The following is an 18,256-nucleotide window of genomic DNA, read 5'->3' on the forward strand; positions in this document are numbered from 1 at the left end:
TGAAAGCAGAGCTTAACTGACTGAGCAATCCAGGCACCCCCAGATTTGTGTTTCTTAGGAAATTATTACTAGCTATGTTTTTCTAACTTTAGGCAGACATTAATGTAACCAGTTTGGTAAGATAAAATCAAATATTACTTTAAATCATATTTGCATAAACATTATAAAGCACTTCAAGTATATGTTGTTTCCCATAAAAATCACAGTTACATGTGTGTGCCAAAACAAACAAGCAGACAGTGATCAAAATATAGAATTGTTTTCAATTGCACATTAACATTTCAAATCTTTGGCTAAAGATCACTGCTAAAGCTCACAAAGACATCTATCCAGGAATATACAGTGGTTAACAATCAAGTGGTTTAGCCATATCTATGCCACTCATATCCTCCCTGCACCCTCCACCCCAAAATAAATGTTGCTGGACTCGTGGAGCTAATGTGGAGTAGGTCCTTGGTTGCAGAAGGACGGGAAATGGAATTGGGGGAAAGAGACAGATGGTGAACACATAAGTCAACAGGATAGCTTCAGAGAGTAATAGCTGCCACGAAAAAATAAGACATTTAAGTGATAGATGGTTACTGGGTAAAGGTCAGGCAACCACTCTCCGAGGAAGTGATGTTTGACCTGAGACATGGAAGGCAAAAGAAAGCAGACGTACAGATTTCTGGAAGCCGCTTGTTCCAAGCAAGGTGCCAGAAGCACAAAAGCCCTGATGGGCAAACAATCTTGGCATATTTAAACTGTACAGAAATAGGGATAGTGTGGTTGGAGTGTAGTAAGTAAAGGACAGAATGGAACTTGCTAAGGGCAGAGAAGATGGCCAGAACTTGAATTTTACTCTAAGATTAAATGAGATGCCACTGGAGGGCTTTAAGAATGGCTGTGACATGCTTTATTGTGCATTTAACAACATCACCCTGACTGCTCTTGGAATAATGGATTCTGTGTGGTCAGAATGGTGGCAGTTGTCTGGGAAAGAGATAATGGAGCCACTGTCTTGTAGGCTCACTGCGGAGATGGAAAGAAAAAAGCACTAATTGGGATATATTTTGGAAGTAGGGTTGGCAGTACTTACTGATGGACTTATTTATTCAACAGATGTGTAATAGGACCTACTACGGGCACATCTTGTAAAAGTAATGTATCCCGATGTTACTGGGAGTTTGCTCACTAGAAAGTCATTACCAAAACCATAATAATTCAGCCAATGGTTCCTTGCACTGTGAGTCACTATGGCTGTGCTTGCTTATAGATGAGTTTCTCTTTCAAAATCTAAATTACTAAAGGTTCAAGAGTCATTATATGCTACAGCATATACTTTTTAAAGAAGCATTTAGCAAAGGATAGGATAAAAGCTACTTCCAATTCGGAGCAATGTGATGTGTTTAAGTTTCTTTTTTATTTCTCTAAATAGCTCATAATTCTTAAACTCTCTGTTTATGAGCGTAACATATCAGCCCATGTAGAAAGCTCTGCCTATATAGATTTGATTGCTTGAGCAAGTTGTTTAAGTGAACCACAGAATGGACTTCTGAAAAGAAATTTCAGGCGGATGGCAATTTTCAAGTCACATCTTTTATTCACATTTGGTTTGAATGTGTATCTGTGTGTGAAAAAGAATTTAAGTGGATATAATAACAGCTTCAAGAAGGAGCAAAATTCCGCTACTTACACTTTATACTTTGAATGCCATTATTGGATACCTTAAATTGTGTTAAAAGTGACAATTATAAATCAGGGAAACACTTCATGCTTGGAATATTTTACATTGTTTAAGGTAGTAATTTTCACATAGTTCTAAAGGATGTTGGCAGTTGTGAACTTGCCGTTTACAAGAACACGACCTTTTCTTTACTTCTAAATCTCTTGGCTCCTTCTCTAGTTTTAGTTAATATTTTCACAGAGGTAATTGAACGCTGACTGTTCTGTTAGGTGTGAAGTTCAATGGAGACAGATCTATAGGATCAATGATTGTAGACATGAAGAGTATCCTTTCCCTTTGTGATAAGTAATGAAATCCAGTCTAGAGTTTTCTATTTAGTCTGTGGGATTGGGTTTTCTTCTTTCTATTGAGTTCAACTCATTCATCTAAATTATCTATAATTATGTAACAATTGGGAAGTCTTCCATTTTTCATATAATTAATTTTTATGTACTAAACACAGAGATTGCTATAATTCTATGTATTCCTCACTTGAGCAAAATTTCCACAACAGGCAATGTTCACTATAAAGTATTAAAAAAGTATGGACCTAGTGTTTCCAGAAAACCTCTCTATTGTTAATAATAATAATATAACCAGCAACACTAACCACAAAACCAAAAACCTTTGACAAAAACATCTGAGGTACTTTGGTAGACACCAAAACCAAATTATAAAAGCAGTCTTGACTGGCCAAGAAAGCACTGCATTTGATGACTCAACTTGTTTCACTGGAATAAAGAATCATGATAGAAATGTTATCATTTAAAAATAGTTCAGAAAGCCCAATAAAGTAACACAACCAAGAATGTTTTCAGAAGCAAAACATAATGAACTAAAAGCCTTGGTAAAAAGAGAATGTCTTTATCCCCTGATTTATGTGTTCCAGCAGGGAGAAACAATCAAGCAAAATTCAAACTGTAAATAAACCCAGAGTTTATGGGCTGCTAACACACCTCAAATATCATTTGATAATAAAAATGATATATACTCATACTTTTTCAAACAAGAATTCTATCCAAATTATTTATGTTTTCTCTGAAAAATCAAAGCACTTACTTTTTAAAATCACATTTCATACTATCTGTGTAAAACATCAAAGGGACGAACATTATTTTCCCCATTTCACAGAGAAATTCGGAAGCCTTAGGAATATTATATGACTTTTCCTTATAATTAATAAAAGTAATAAAATAAAATAAGATCTTCTGAATTTCGGTTACTAGATAAGTTACATTCCTGCAGCCCATCTGATTTGATGAAAGAGAAAGGAATGGTTTTCCATTTTTTTCTTCTTTCCATCCTTGATTCTTTCCCTTACTTTCCCTCCCCTTCCCTTTCTTCCCTTCCTTTCCATATTCCCCCTCTCCTTTCTTTGTCACCTCTCCCCTCCCTCTACTTTCCTTTCTACTCGCTCATTCTCCCTTCCTTTCCCTTTGCTTCTGACACTGCTCTAACAACTTGTATGAAACAGCACATGGTAGACAGATGCAGCTGTGATGCTATAACCCATTTATGGGTTTATTCAACAAATACTTATGAAGCCAACACTTCACGCCTGGGGGTGCATATGGCACAGGTGAGAAAGAGAATACTCACGAAACATAAAGATAACACTGCAAGCCGTGTTGCGTATGTGGCTCCATGTGTATATGTAACAGCTGAGTCATGTCCTAAACCTGTGAGAGCCCAGGTGAGGAAGAGACAGTAGAGATGAAATCTGAGGAAGAAAGAGTGAGGTGGAGGCACAAAGTACTGTCAGCATAAGGCGGAGTGTATACTAATATCCTCTATATAGGACAGACCCTGAAATGTCGGCTAAAATTACAAATAACGGTTAATATTTGATTCTGTCACTCCCTTGCTCAAATTCCTTCCCTTCCTACAACAGAATAATAATATTCAAACTGTTAACATGTCATGCAAAACTTTATGATCTTACTCTTACCTACTCTTAGAACTTTATCTTCATCTCGTACTCCTGCAAAACCCAAATATGTACAGTTCCCAAACTTGTGATGGCTATTTTACCCTCTCTAACTTTCTATATCTCTTCTCTCTGACTGGAAAACCTCCTACTGCATACTCCCACTCCACAGTCCCACCATGCCACCTCATTTGTCTGATGAATCTCTACTAAATATCAATTCCTCTGGACAGCATTCCCGTGCATTCCTTGACTGAGTCATGCACATGTATGAATATCCACACATTAGAACTAACTGATAGTGTCATCAGGATGATCTCCTTAAAAAATCGAATAAAAAAAGAAATGAAATGATTGAGATAAAAATAGCAGTGGGGGTTTGCCCTCTAAGCAACTGTAACAATTCATTATAAATTAAGCACCAGATTTCCAATTATATTTATCAATAATTCTTACATTTAAGACTAGGTCAATCTCAAATAAAAATTTAACAAATAAATGTCAACTCAAGCTAACTTTAGTAATAGAATCTTTTTGGCCTTCTGTCTATCCTTTAGACTAAGGATAGAAATTGTAAGACTTTTTCTTTTCAGTTCCGCAATGGATACCAGTTAATTAAGTATTTACATAAATACTCATTATATCAGCATGCAACCACTAATGGAAAATTGAGACTAAATAATTTGGTCTCCAGTTAATTAAAAAAAATATGAAAATACCAACATGTTTTAGGAAAGAGCTCATATTTTTATCTTCCCATTAGTCTGACTCTTCAGAATCGCCAGGGGAAAATGAAGTAGGAATAAACAAAGTGAAATAAAGTGATACAAATGGTCCTTCTACTTCACTGTACTTCAAAATTAGGAAAAAATATGAAGAAAAAGAAACAAGGTGTATTGAAATAGGTGTTACATAATTTGTGAAAGAGATGATAAAATCAAGAATGAGGTGAAAACTCACAAACCGAAAAAAGCACACATTGTGAAGTCCTACAAAACCCACTTACCTTCCTACTATCCCACCAACCCACTAAGCCATATAAACAGGGATGCAGAGAGGTTTTATTTTTTTTTCTTATTACCACGAATTGACTGATTTTGCCTCCAAACTATCCCTGAATGTCAAGAACATTATGCACCTAATACTTCCATAATACAAGCTTCAAAATAAAGAAAAGGGAAAAAAGGTTTATCTATTGACTAACATCCACATAAATAGGAGGTTGTATTTTTTGCTGTTGAAAATTTATTTATGCTAAGGAGCTATTCCACCACCTTTCATAACATGCATTGGGAAAACTAAATTATCCAGTTACGCTAGATAAAATAGACTTTCCCAATAAAATATTGCCGTTTTCATTTATTTTTATAGGGAAACAAAATTGAAAAAACCAAAGCAATTTTATGTATTTGTTCATGGTCCAGAAATATATATATGAATGTAAATTATATTCCATCAAGATCTGTAGCAACCATTGCATTAGAAAGAAGCATGTCTACACAATAATAGCAATCTTCCTCTTATTTGATGAAGAGAGAGTTCAGGTTTAGAAGACAAAAATGTTCTGTTCTAATTTCTGTGTAAATCCTACTATGGCAAATTAAACAAAAACTGCACTACCCGCCAAATTAGAAAAGAGCAAAATTTCTTCACAATCTCTAGATCCTTGTATTAACTCTGATCCTGATTTTCGGTGTGAATAGAAAGAATACTATCATACATAGTGAGGCCACAGATCTTAGGTGACTCCAGATTTTACAAAGTCCCTGCTGTGAGTGTGAATCACTTCAGAAGTGGTGATTTATGTCCTTTTGTAAAGGTTAGTCCTGCAAATCTTTAAGGAAAAAAAAAAAAACAGATAAAGGAAAAAAAGAGGTGACTGTAGATCTTTCAGTGAGTGGAAATAGAATTTTCCACAATCTATATACTCCACAGGGGTCCATTCTTTTCACAGTTGGTGGCTGTTCTTCCAGGCTCTATGCCCCACAGCTCCCGGTAACACTAATTGCTTCAAAATCCCTGCCCAGATAAGAAGCAGATTTCACAATAGTAGAGCAGTTAGAAGTCAATTTATTTGTTTATTTATTTTAAATAAACAGTGCGGAACACATGTAAAAATCTCCTGTGACCCCGAGTTAGAATTATTAATATATTATTTTGTAGAGAAGTATATTTTGACAGAATATGTAATTGTTTGTTCTACATGAAATATTATTTGATTGTTACAATTTTCTATAAAGCACGGCATTTATAAGAAATCAAAATCAAGATCATCAAAGAATACTTGGATGTCTTGATATCAGTAATCAGTAATTCTTTATAATCTGCTCTAAAATAGCCTTGGGATGTCTCTTGCATTTTCTATTGTGCTTCACATAAAATATGTTTCTGGGAATTATCTTACATATCTGATTCTGTATTAGTTCAGCACTAAAAGAACTTAAAGTTTGGTTCAGGCTATTCACGCTGATGTTTTCTTATGCCTTACCTACTTTGTCTTAAGAGCCAGCAGTAATCCAAAAATGTACTGCACCTGCTATTAGATTCCACAAACTTGGAGATTGATATACACAAAGAAGGAAAGCTCATTAAGCAGCCTCGGAGTATGAAAGTTCAGCAGACAGCACATGGAGAAGTATATCACTGCAGTTCCATTATACTCTACCGTCAATTTCAAGTACACCGCTCTTTCGGGCACATATTTTTTTCTTCACCTGGATTTGCAATTGGCCAAAATACAGGCAAGGGTTAGTGAGTCTAGACACTGCTTTGAACTTCGGAAAACATAGATTTCCTGACCCCAGTACTCCCATTTTAAAACATTCTAGAATCTGAACATTTTAAAGTTTATCTGCTAAGAAACTTAGAAAATTCTATGTTCATATTGTTCTTTGTGTAGCACAAAATTAAAAGGAGTTAAAAAAATTCAGTCCGGTAGAACATACTCATTTCAAGCTTTTATAGTTACTGGTGACACCATCTGATAAGACTCCAGACTTCCTTTATTATTGTCAGTTGCTGCATATTTTATAGGGTAGTGTGTCGACTTGAATGATGGTGGGTTACCTGGTATAAGCTGTCTCACCTCATACATGATTAAATTATATTTCTTCCTGTCTGAACAAAGATTATATTGAAAATACAGGAAGGATTCAGCACCAGGGAAATACGTTACTATTTGACAAGTGTGGAGCAGTGCAGGAAAATATCAATATGTGATGAGGTCATGATAGAATCTAAGAAAAATAGGAGGAAGTTATCTGAATGTTAAGTGGACAGATGCCTAGCTATTCTTTTGAAATGCCATTCAAATGGCCCTCATAGCATTTAATTTCCAGTTGTTAGATTCATTTGGGCAAAACAAGTTGGTATTGAAGGAAATCAAAAAATCCTATTCCTTGCAGTTTGCTGAATCAAAAGATCTAACACACAAGAGTAACAGGAGTTCATATGTGAGTCAAGATGTAAAATATATTCCGATTTGTATTTTCTGTCTTTGGTAGATTAGGAAGTAGTGACATATTTAATTTAATTTACTTTTTTTAAAGTTTGTTTATTTTAGTAATCTCTACACACAACATGGGGCTCAAACTCATTACCCCAAGGCCAAGAGTTCCACGCTTCTTCCAACTGAGTCAGCCAGGCATCCCAGAAAATAATGACATATTTTATAAAATATGCAAAGAAGCAGGATGCCAGCTAGAGTTATCAAACCCCCCCAAAAAAAACAATAAAACCACCCAAAACCTTGAAAATACATAAAGAAAAAAATATTAGAGACTTTTGAGTACAGAAATGATACAGGTTTATTCTAGAGGGGACAATACAAAATAATGTGAATCCCTAAGTCGGAAACTAGACGATGAAACTGCCCTGGTCTTGGTGTGGTTCATGCTCCCCCCAACCCCTTTTGTGTTATGATATCATTTTTTTTTTTAAAGTGAAGTATAGTTAACACACAATGTTACATTAGTTTCAGGTGTACCCGTAGTGATTAGACAAGTCTCTATGTCATGCTAAGCTCACCAAGTATAGCTACCATTGTCACTCTACAGTGCTATTATAACACTACTGACTCTATTTCCTATCCGGTGCCTTTCATCCCCATGACTAAGTAATTCTGTAACTGGAAGCCTGTGCCTCTCATTCTCTTCATCCATTTTGTCCATCCCCACCCTTCCTACCCACTGGCAACACCAGTTTGTTCTGTGTATTTATGGGTCCTTTTGTACAGAAAGGTTTGCGCCTTTTTGGCTTCAGAGCAGAGTTGTGGAAGTTATAAACCAGGAAAAAAAATATGTGGAACTTTTCAAGGTTATTTAATCCAGTTCCCTTCGTTTAGGCAGATGAACTCCCAAGGCAATAAGAAAGAACTTTATAGTTGTTGATTCTATTTTAAAGTACTCTAGAGAGGGAGATTCCAGGACATTCCCTCATATACTTTTTCCAGCTTTTATTAGCCTCATAGGATGTTTACATACAAATGAATCCAGACAGTACCAATCTATTCAAAATAGTTCTGCAAAATCCAGCAGTAATATTTCTTTCAGTATATTGATGATGTAAAATTTTTTTTTCTTCTCAATACATTTCCCTTAATACATCCACCACTGAATTACTTTCCATTTTGTCTCTTCTCGTATTTGTATATGTGTTGATAAGTTACTCTTTCTTCTTTTCCTCTGACCTTACAATCACAGATTATAACCAATTTATAATGCTGGTTTGTAATATTTAACATTAAACCTACTTTATATGTTTTAATGTTTTACAATGAAAGAGATATACCCCATGTCTAGTTGAGTAAGAATAGAATCATAGATTTGTAAGCATCAAATGAGATGTTAAAGTCATAGATTCCATATTCTTATAACATTTCTGTTTGGGAACTTCAAAGACAAGGAACTTAATATGTCATGATGCAACCCATACAGCTTTCTGGCAGATTTAATCTACCCTTATACAATATTTATCCTTATATAATATTGAAATTATACCACTATTTTCTTTGAAAATAATTTTGGGGGTTTGCATGATTTCCTATTAATTTTCATCTTGCTAGATTTTGTCTATCATTCTAATGTACTAAGAAAAACTGGATATTAATATTATTCTGGAGTATTTACTATCATGGCTAGCTTTGTGTCATGCTGTCTATATCCTTACTCATCCATTCATCAACATAGAAAATACCCAATGCTACAAACGGAAATCTATACACTATTTAACAAATCCATAGAGAAAATGACCATACAAGAAAGATGTCATATCTATGATTACTATAGTATTTCTGTGATGTGAAAATATAGTTCATCAAGAAAAACAAATTAAAGCTAGATTGGCCTTTAATCTTTAGAGTTTATGCTAACACTAGGGATCACTTATCCTACTTAAAAGTCCTCACAAAAATCACTTTTCCATATTGCAAGTTGTTTGGAACAGTAGGTAGAGGAAGTGGTCATCTGCAGGTGATTTCATGGATATTGAATGTTTCCTAATAAATACTTATTTTCACAAGGGACTTTGATATCTAAAATAATGCAATCATAGACCTCTCCTTTAGGAACTGGCTCTGTTAGAATACAAATATTCTTAGAATTAGCATATTAATTAACTCATATCAATAGCATACCTTCTCATCAATGAACTTTCAGATGTTTTCTTGAGCATGATTTTGGTGAAAGAGTAAAAGAGATACTTTTTACTCTGACAAAGAATTAAGTGAAAGTTGGAGAAAAAGAATAGATCAAAGGGGAGGGCTGGGGGTCAGTATGAATTTTCTCTTTTTGTTTTCTTCTTTCCTCACTCCATTCCCATAAGCCCATTCCTAGCCAGACTTGCTGGAACCATCTAACCTGAAACTGTAATTAAGCATCTTATTTCTTTTCTCCATATCAGTGTGTTGACCATAGCCCACCACCTAAGGTGCCTCTCTATTCATAATAAGACAAATGCACAAAAAACTTCTAAGCTTACATTCCAAGCTTCTTCATTCATCACTTCCTCCCCTCTTTCAGTGTGGCCCATTTCATTTCATTCACATTAAGTCTCTCATCTGGTGTGGTAGCTAATTTATGTGTCAGCTTGACTGGGCCCCAGAGTGACTAGATATTTGCTCAAATATTATTTTGGGTGTGTCTATGAGGGTGTTTTGGATGATAAACAATTGAATTGGTCAACTGAGTAAAGCAGATTGCTCTCCCTAATGTGGGTGGACCTCATCCAATCAGTTGAAGGCCTGACTAGAACAAAAAGGCTCACCATACTTGGGTAACAGGGAACTCCTGATTGATGGTCTTTGAGCTAGAATATTGATTGTTTGTTTTCTTGCCCTCAGATTTGGATTGAAACATTGGCTCTTCCTGGGTCTTGATATTGGCAGCCTTTAGATTGGAACTACACCATCAGCTCTCTTGATTCTCAGGCCTAAGGTAAGTCTTCAGGACTTGTACTAGAACTAGACCATTGGTTCTTCTGAGTCTGCAGCTTGCCAACTGCAGATCTTGAGACCTGTCAACCTACATAATCACATGAGCAAATCCTTTATAATAAATCTCTCTATCTCCCTCCCATCCCTCACCCTCCTGGTTCTGTTTCTCTGGAGAACCCTGACTAATACATCTTGTACTTCTGCCTACACAGGTCTGGAATTAATCCCCATTTTAACGGATACCACCACCAGATGCTGCTTGTCTCCCTAGAGAGCTGACGAGTAGCATCTCCCTAAGATTGCTTACGGGTGTACACTATCCATGTTTTAAGCAACATTGTTCTTTAATTTTACATCTTTGTGGGCCACTATTTGCCAGATACAGGCTTCATATTACCATACTTCATGATATCCTATAGCATCCACACTATTAACCATCTCTAGCATTGCTCTTTCTGCTGTGTCTATCCAGGTCTCTCTTCTTTATTCATGTATCATATTTTGAGTTCACCATCAATTCACAATGATAAAGCAAGCACAGTTGTGAATGGATACAAGAAGCCTCCTGAAACATCCCTCTTCCACTGTTCCATTCCTCCTGTAATTAAAATCGATCTGTGTGACAGTGATAATGTTTTTAAGCAACGCTTACAGTAGTTAGTGTTGTTTTGTGAGTTCACAAGTTTGGTAGAAATACTAGATGCCAATGTCATCATATGATGATTTCATTTAAAGAACCAACTATGAGTCCCTGAACGACCCTTTATGAGGGGTATGGTACTGAATTCAAAATTAAAAAAAAAAGTTTTAAATCCATATCTTTAATGATAAGTAGGCATGTATTCAGATAATTTATAGCAATAGCAATCAGATCTGGGGGAAAGAGTTTTAGGGGAGGCAATCATCAGTGTTCTGATGCTTATCCACTTCCTCTTAGGAAATGGTAGAGCAGATTTGGGGTCAAGAGGGTAGCCGTGGAATGAAAAAGTTATGAAAAAATGACCCTTGCCTTTGTGGAGATCAAAACCTCAACTAGTGAGGAAAGGGGTAAACAGAAAGATTTTCCACATTTGCTTTCATTAACATTTACATGCATACCTCAATTTCCAAAAAAATACTTACAGGATATCCTGGTATCTTCTAAGTGTCAATGAGTTTGAATTATACACAAAACATTGGAATATCTCAGACTTATGTCCATAAGGGATACCTTTGAGGCACTTTGAGGATTATTTAGCTCAACTAGCTTGTTTTACAGAAGAGCAAGCAAGCTCTGAGAAATAGTTTCTTGTAAAAGATCATAGAGAGTTCAAGCTCTTCGCTAGAATAGTGCCATGCCAACACAACAGACCTTGTTTAAATTTTGTTTTGTTTTCAATAACTATGCCATTTGAGGGAAAGGTTTTTTGATTATTCATATTTGTTCATACTTAAAGCATTTTAACCCCCACTCCCCTACTCCTTTAATCCAATTTGTAAGTTTTCATTTTTTTTACACAATGTAGGTTTTTATTTGATTTCTTCAGGAATTTAAAATACCATAGAAAAATTATCAAAATAATTCATTTTAAACACACCTTCATCACAGACAACTGAGCTGTCATTTTGTTTAGTGCCTGAATCTTTTTCTCTGAGTATGAAAATTTGTTACATTAAACAAAGTGGGCATAACATACGACCCGCTACTTCATATTTTTCAGGCACACTAAGATGTAAAAGAGGAGATGCTTTTGTAAGACCTCAGAAATGGAACATTTATGGGAGAAAAATCAGAAAGCTGAAATAATTTCAACATTATCTAATTATACCATATCCCTACCTTGATATACTTTTACACACATAAAAGGAAATAAAACTGTAAAACTTTGAAAGATAAAAGGACACAATTAAAGAAAAAAGGGTCAAATTTTCCATTTTGATTCCAAATAAAATTAGTGGAGATTTTTACAATGGGCCTCAGAGGCCCTGGTATACAAAGATAATACCTAGTTACATATTTTCAATGTGTTTTACATTATGATTATTTTTAGAGACTGAATTGTGTGCCTACTGAGATCTTGAGCCAGAAGCAAACTCAACTTATGGACAAAATATGCATTCACTGATGACATTGTGAATGTTTTAATTTTGGGCTAGAGAGCTGCATATTACGTCTTTACTACAATTCAAGAATAGAAGTCAGCACTGAGATGTTATATTACATTTAGTTGTTAAATTCAACATATGCTTCTTGATAAATCTGTGTTTTTCTTGATTGAAGACCATAAAAATTAAAAATCAAATTGGAATAACTTGGAGATGTAGTCTAATTTCCTTCTAGTAGGGCTAGTATTTACCAACTATTCTTGTGAAAGGATTGGCAATAGAAACAAAACGAAACACGTATTTGAACATTCTCATGTTATTATAAAAAGCATAAATAGAATACATACCGGGTTTAGAAGGATTGTGAGGAAAAGTTCACCTCCTCTTATACTTTTATCCAATTCTTGGGGTCCTCCTGGATATTCTTTGTAGAAAATAGTGTGTGTGAACAATCCGCAGGTCTGTCGAGGGAGGACCTGAGGAAAAGGGGGGAAAGCAGCATATGCATTACTTAATTATGAGCTCCCCCACTGTCTCATGACCTCAGAGTCTGCAAATTATCATTTCCTATTGGAGTTTCTCCTTGGCTGCTAAAGTCAAATCTTACTGAAATGAAGACCCAGTGTTGGTGTAAGTACGTAAATACTAAGGAGTTGCCAAATCAAAGCTATAGGATATATAGGCTAAAGCATTTTCACGAAGTGCTATAAATCTCACCCACCAGCTCAGTTATGTTAAAGGACTGCCAAAAAATAAAAGTCTTCTTAGGATTAATTTAATTTAAATATAGAGATTCTCCAAAGTTACATTTTTCATGGTATTGGGCCATTACTCTCCTTGCTTCTGAAATACAGTCTTACATGGTACTCAGTGTCTAAGATTCAAAACAGTCCATTTTCATCACTTCTTCCACTTTTATAAATTTTGTTTTTACTACACTCTGATTTTAAATTTTAGTCACAGTAGTAGTCAAACCATCTAATGACTGCTTCTGGTACATTCTGTGGTTAATTCTGTTATAAATTTGAATGTTCAACAGAGAAAGCAAATAAGTAATTTTATTCCAAAAGTTGATTTTGAATAATAAACTGCTTATAATCTAATGGAAAAATGCATCCAGTTGAACAGAGTAACTATAATTTTATCTATTCTTTGCTTAATTTCTTTTCTTTTTTTTTTTTTTTTCAGAAAAACGAAAACACTTTAGTACCACCCAGGCCGGCGGCCTTACCCCACTTGGCTCTCCAAGGCCGCCTCTTGCAGATCGGAGCCACTCTGGCCGCTAGGAGGCTCCCCTGCCCCAGCCACAGCCACACACACAGCACACCCAGCACAAAGCCCGCAGCAGGATCCCAGGCAAACAGAAGACACTGCTCAGTTCAGAGCTGCAGGTGGTTCAGCCCCAACATCTTCACCAGATCTGCTCTCAGCTGACACCTCTGGCTATGCGTCCACAGTCTGCAGGTTCTGTAGCTGCTCCACATTCACCTCTCCCTTCCCCAGGTGGCCAGACCTCACTTCCTCGTACTTCTTGTCTCGGTAAAAGTGGCTCTTCTTGATGAAGTAGATAAGTACCAGGTCACAGAAGAAAGCCCCAGCACCCATGAGCGCCACCCCAGAGCCAATGTTGACGACCGTGGGGATGAGGCTGAACTTCCCTGCCTTGCCATTCACCATCACATCAAAGCGGATCCCATAGGCTTTCATCAGGGTGCGGAACTCCACTCCAGCAGCATCTCGGTAATATTTGGCAAACCTGAAGTTGTACCCAGAGGAGATTGAGTTTTCTGAAAATTTGTTGTCCAGACGGCTAAAAGAATAGTGAGGGTTGCATTCAGAAGGAGCTTTATCAAGATCACAATCCCATTCAATCTGAATTCCTATCACACCACCCTGCACAGCTATCTCCTGGAAGTTGCTCCCCGTCCAGCTGACCACAGACCCCAGTCGGAAGATGGGGCAGTAGGGGTTCTTGGGGCCAAACTGACAGGATTTCAGGAAAGCTGTCATTGGTGTCTAGCACATTGGTCTTGGAGAAGTTGAATTTGGGGAAACGAATGAAGTTCTTTATGTAAACGGTGAAGTCTTCAGCCTTGCCCAGCAGTGGCTTCACTGGTCTGGGCTTTGTCTCCACGGGGCACCAGGCGAACACCTCACAGGTGCCCCTTTGCATGCTGCCCACCCGCAGGCAGCGGCCAGTCTTCACTCCATTTCCAGCCACAACAGGCTCCCCAGGGGGACAGTCACTATCTGTGTAGCACCAGGCATCCGGAATGCTTTCGCTCTCAGCACAGGTTTCCTGCTGCTGGTTGGCGGTCACGATCAAGTTGGTGACTACGAAGAAGACGTTCTCTCCCTGGGGTGGGATGACATAGTCGGCAACATCCCAGAGCCGCTCCCCGAGCTCAGATGTGTTGGTGAAGGTCACACCCTTGACTTTGGTGACAATGCTGCTCTGCAGGGAGGTGTCTGTGTCTTGGTAACCCTTCTTCACCAGGAACACCCAGACCACCAGGTAGGTCAGAATGGAGACCTGCAGCAGCCGGTAGAGCAGGCCCACCTTCTTGTTCTTGGCGATGACGTACTTCTCGGTTTTGTAGTCGAACAGCGACTGGGAGAGCCCCTTGAAGCCCGCCTGCCCCATGGCGCTGGCTCACCTGCTCCTGCTCCCCGCCGGCTCCCCGCGCACTCCGCGCCGGCCCCAGGCCGCTGGGCACTGCGGCTCCCGGGGGCGCGGCTCCAACGCGCAGGGTCGACGGGCCGGGCGCGCGGGGGCGCGGGCCGCTGCCGGCGACGCTGCGGAAGCCGCGCTGGGGGCCGGGGGCGGAGGGTGGCGGTGCCCGGCCTCAGCTGCGACCTGGCCGCCGCCTCTCCCTCTCCATATTCTTTGCTTAATTTCTATAATAGTTTGTATTAAATTCAAACTAAGTGGATGCATGTAATATTGGTTAAAATGAATGTTTTATTTTATAATAGTCAAATGTTCATGTAACTCAATAAAGGGAAAATGGTATTTTCACTCTAATTCAAAATTATATAAGAGCAATTCTTTCCATACCTCCTTGATTTTTATGAATGTCAATACCATTATTTGCATAATGAATGGCTCCATTTAAATCTGAGGCTTTTTTAAAAGTCTTCCAGTACTGGCTGTGGCTAGGCATGTGTGTTAGTGCATTTTCTTTGGTTTTAGATAGTAATTAGATAGGTGTTTATAGATAGATAGAAAGAAAGATTGGTAGATAGATAGTTCTAATAGCAATCTGAACAATGGATTGGGAAGATGTAACTATTTAAAGTAGGGAGAACAGTTTGTAGACCCTTGCTATGATCTAGGCAACTGATAATGAGAACATAACCTAAGGCACTGGAATTAGAGATGGACATTTTAAGACGGGCTATTTTATTTCAAAGTGAAGAGTGAAGAATATTTTTTTCATTCCAATGAGTACTTGTAAATTACCAGGTAAAACTCATTTGATTCTATTCTCATTTATAGCAACTGATACACCATTGTTGCATCAGATTATTATTATTTTTTTCAATATAAAAATCTGGAAAAAGATATATCTACCTCCATTTTTAGAGAATGCAAGGAAAAAAATAGAAGAATAAGAAAAAAATATCCTAAGATACTCCAAGTGTCTGAAAACCAAAATAAACTGAGTAGGTAAATTTAGTTTTCAGACGCTATTTATTTGATTCTGTCTGTTGATAGTGTAGTGATTTGGGAGTTATTTTCTTGATCTATGGACTTTGCCTGGAAAACTCCAAAAGACAAGGAGAAACTCCCAGAAGTATAAGGTCTCCAGACAAAACATCAATTGAGAAACTGCATGGATGATTTGTTTGAAATTCATTTTCAGGATTTTGAGCTTGTCTTAGATTTGGCAAAACCACCCACAGCTTATGAAGCAAGCCACTAGCCAAACAATGTGTTAATGTGTGACCAGTTACCACCATGGTATGTTAGGAACTTATGATATTCTGTTAGAGAGTTCTGGAGTTATGTCTTGTGTTTATTCCACAGATAGGTATTGAGAGCCTTCATTACACACAGCAGTACGTGCTCACCATGATGTTATTGTGAATGAAGCCCTTTCGGTACCGTGCAGGTTTCAAATGTGGATATTCTTCAGTGCTGGTGACCTGAATACTCCAGACCTTCTTCCAAGCTTCATACAACTGAATATGAACTGGGTAGACCCCTGAGTGATGTGGTGCCACTGCGTAGCCCATGTTGATAGGTATTCCATGTTCCTAAAAGAAAGCGAGAACATCACATGGAGTGTGGTCAATCGAATCCAATTAAAATTGTTTCCATAAACATTATTTAGTATATGTTGAATTCTATGCTAAGTACAAGAAATCCAAAACCTAAGACAGAACTTTTGTCTTTCAACAGCTCATAATCTTATAAAACTCATGGTATCATAGACATAGTAAATACTTTGACATGTGTTATGTGGGTGAGTTTAATTCTGAAATTTGAATACAGAAAGTTTTGGAAGAAGATAGGAATAGAACATGGACTTTCCCCAGATAGAGAAGCAGTATCACTTGAACAAGTGCCAAATATGAGAGATGGAAGAGCACACTGTATGTGAGTGTGTGTGTGTGTGTGTGTGTGTGTGTGTAACATTGAAGATGGCCAGAAAGGTAAGTATGAACTATAAAGTAATGAGCTTTTACTGTTAACTAAGGGATTTGGGATGAATTCCACTTTAATAGTGTAGATAAGGAAGCTCTCTGAGCATGGAGGGACATGATCTGCTCTATGTTTTTGGAAGAAGGACCTAGTGACAACACGTTAAGATGAACTAAAAGTGGGGAGGAGATGAATTAAGTAAGGCTGTGCATTAGAAGTTACTGCAATGGTGCAGAGTAGAGGGAACACAGGTACTCAGACTAGACTGATTATTGGTGGTCCAATTAAAAGCCAGGGGACAAATGTCATATGACACCCAGTGATGTTTTGGATACAGAGGGTAAAGGAAAAGCAAAATTAAGATTTTTCCCTTGGTTTTGGTTCATAGCAATTCAATTTACTTATTATGAAACATACACTTTACTATGAGATGCTTGCCTTGGATAAACAGTTGAGTCTAAAGGAAAACAAATTTAAAATAAGAAAATGGAAAAAATGTTGAAGAACGATATTATATTGCAAGGTACATGATACAGATCTGCAGCTTTCTAATTTCTCCTTTTTTATATTTCTCCGTTTAAATGCTTATCTGCTTTATAAGACTCCTTCTAGGATTGAATCTCATCAATGAGGTTATAAATGATAGTGTACAGTATTATATGAAAGTTGATTGAATCAATAAGCAGAACACAAAAGTGCCATTTATATTTTCCATTATATGGCACATAGCATAGGAAAAGAATTCAGTCTGGCATAACAAGCAAATGGTGAATGGATCAAATATCTACAGTTCTTAAGTCACATGCCACACTCAGCTCAGAAGATGGGCCCTAAATATTTTGTAAGGCTCCATATTTTTCCTTTCATGGAATGACTCTCATCGTTTAGCCAAATTTAGCTCTCTTTCACCAAGACGTTGTGTTTTCTAACATCTATTACAATAAATGACTCTGTAGAAAGACTATATTATGAAATCAATGCTATAAAATGAGCTGGAGTCTTTTGCTAGGCACTGGGGAAAATTCATTTCTTGGTGTGTGCAGAAGAAAAATACTTTTCCCAGCTTATATTTTCAACACAAGGCAAGGTTGGGAAAGTTCCATAATGAAACTACTTGGAAGCTGCCAGAGGGGCAGGCAGCTATTGTTATTTTGACACATCACTGGAGGACATGTACTGGGAAAAGCCTTAGTTTTCTTAGCTTAGTTCCATATTGCCCAGTGAATCATCACCACAAAGCGTTCTGAGGAGCGATATCATCAGGTAGCCAGTGTGGATGCACTGGGTATGAGACACAGATGAACTTCCTCATGGGAGAAATATAGGGTTGAGGGTGTTCAAAGCCTTCTATGTGGTAAATAGAACTCATGTGACTGATGTTTAGAGAAGTACTCCTGATTTGCAAGAAGGGAAAAACAATCTGTTATACTCTCATCACTTTTTCGTGATTCATATGGAGTT

At 37.4% G+C, this 18,256-nt stretch overlaps 2 protein-coding genes across 3 annotated transcripts in view; both read right to left on the reverse strand.

Annotated features, from left to right (window-relative positions):
• Positions 1-18,256, reverse strand: part of LOC112826011 (bifunctional heparan sulfate N-deacetylase/N-sulfotransferase 4) — a 403,078-nt gene that overhangs the window by 86,749 nt on the left and 298,073 nt on the right. For both annotated transcript variants that reach the window (XM_025874089.2, XM_073891207.1), the window contains 2 exons: positions 16,222-16,407; positions 12,495-12,623 (listed from right to left, as the gene is read on the reverse strand). In XM_025874089.2, coding sequence (XP_025729874.1) covers positions 12,495-12,623; positions 16,222-16,407 — 315 coding nt within the window. The remainder of the gene's footprint in view (positions 1-12,494; positions 12,624-16,221; positions 16,408-18,256) is intronic.
• Positions 13,585-15,003, reverse strand: LOC112826012 (P2X purinoceptor 5-like). The gene is given in 2 exon segments (XM_073892177.1): positions 13,585-14,152; positions 14,154-15,003. Coding segments are annotated over 2 exon segments (1,200 nt in total). The 5' UTR covers positions 14,792-15,003; the 3' UTR covers positions 13,585-13,590.

The sequence above is a fragment of the Callorhinus ursinus genome, unplaced genomic scaffold, assembly GCF_003265705.2.
Source record: "Callorhinus ursinus isolate GAN/ISIS: 27379988/994484 unplaced genomic scaffold, GSC_fseal_2.0 scaffold4, whole genome shotgun sequence".
Classification (NCBI taxonomy): domain Eukaryota; kingdom Metazoa; phylum Chordata; class Mammalia; order Carnivora; family Otariidae; genus Callorhinus; species Callorhinus ursinus.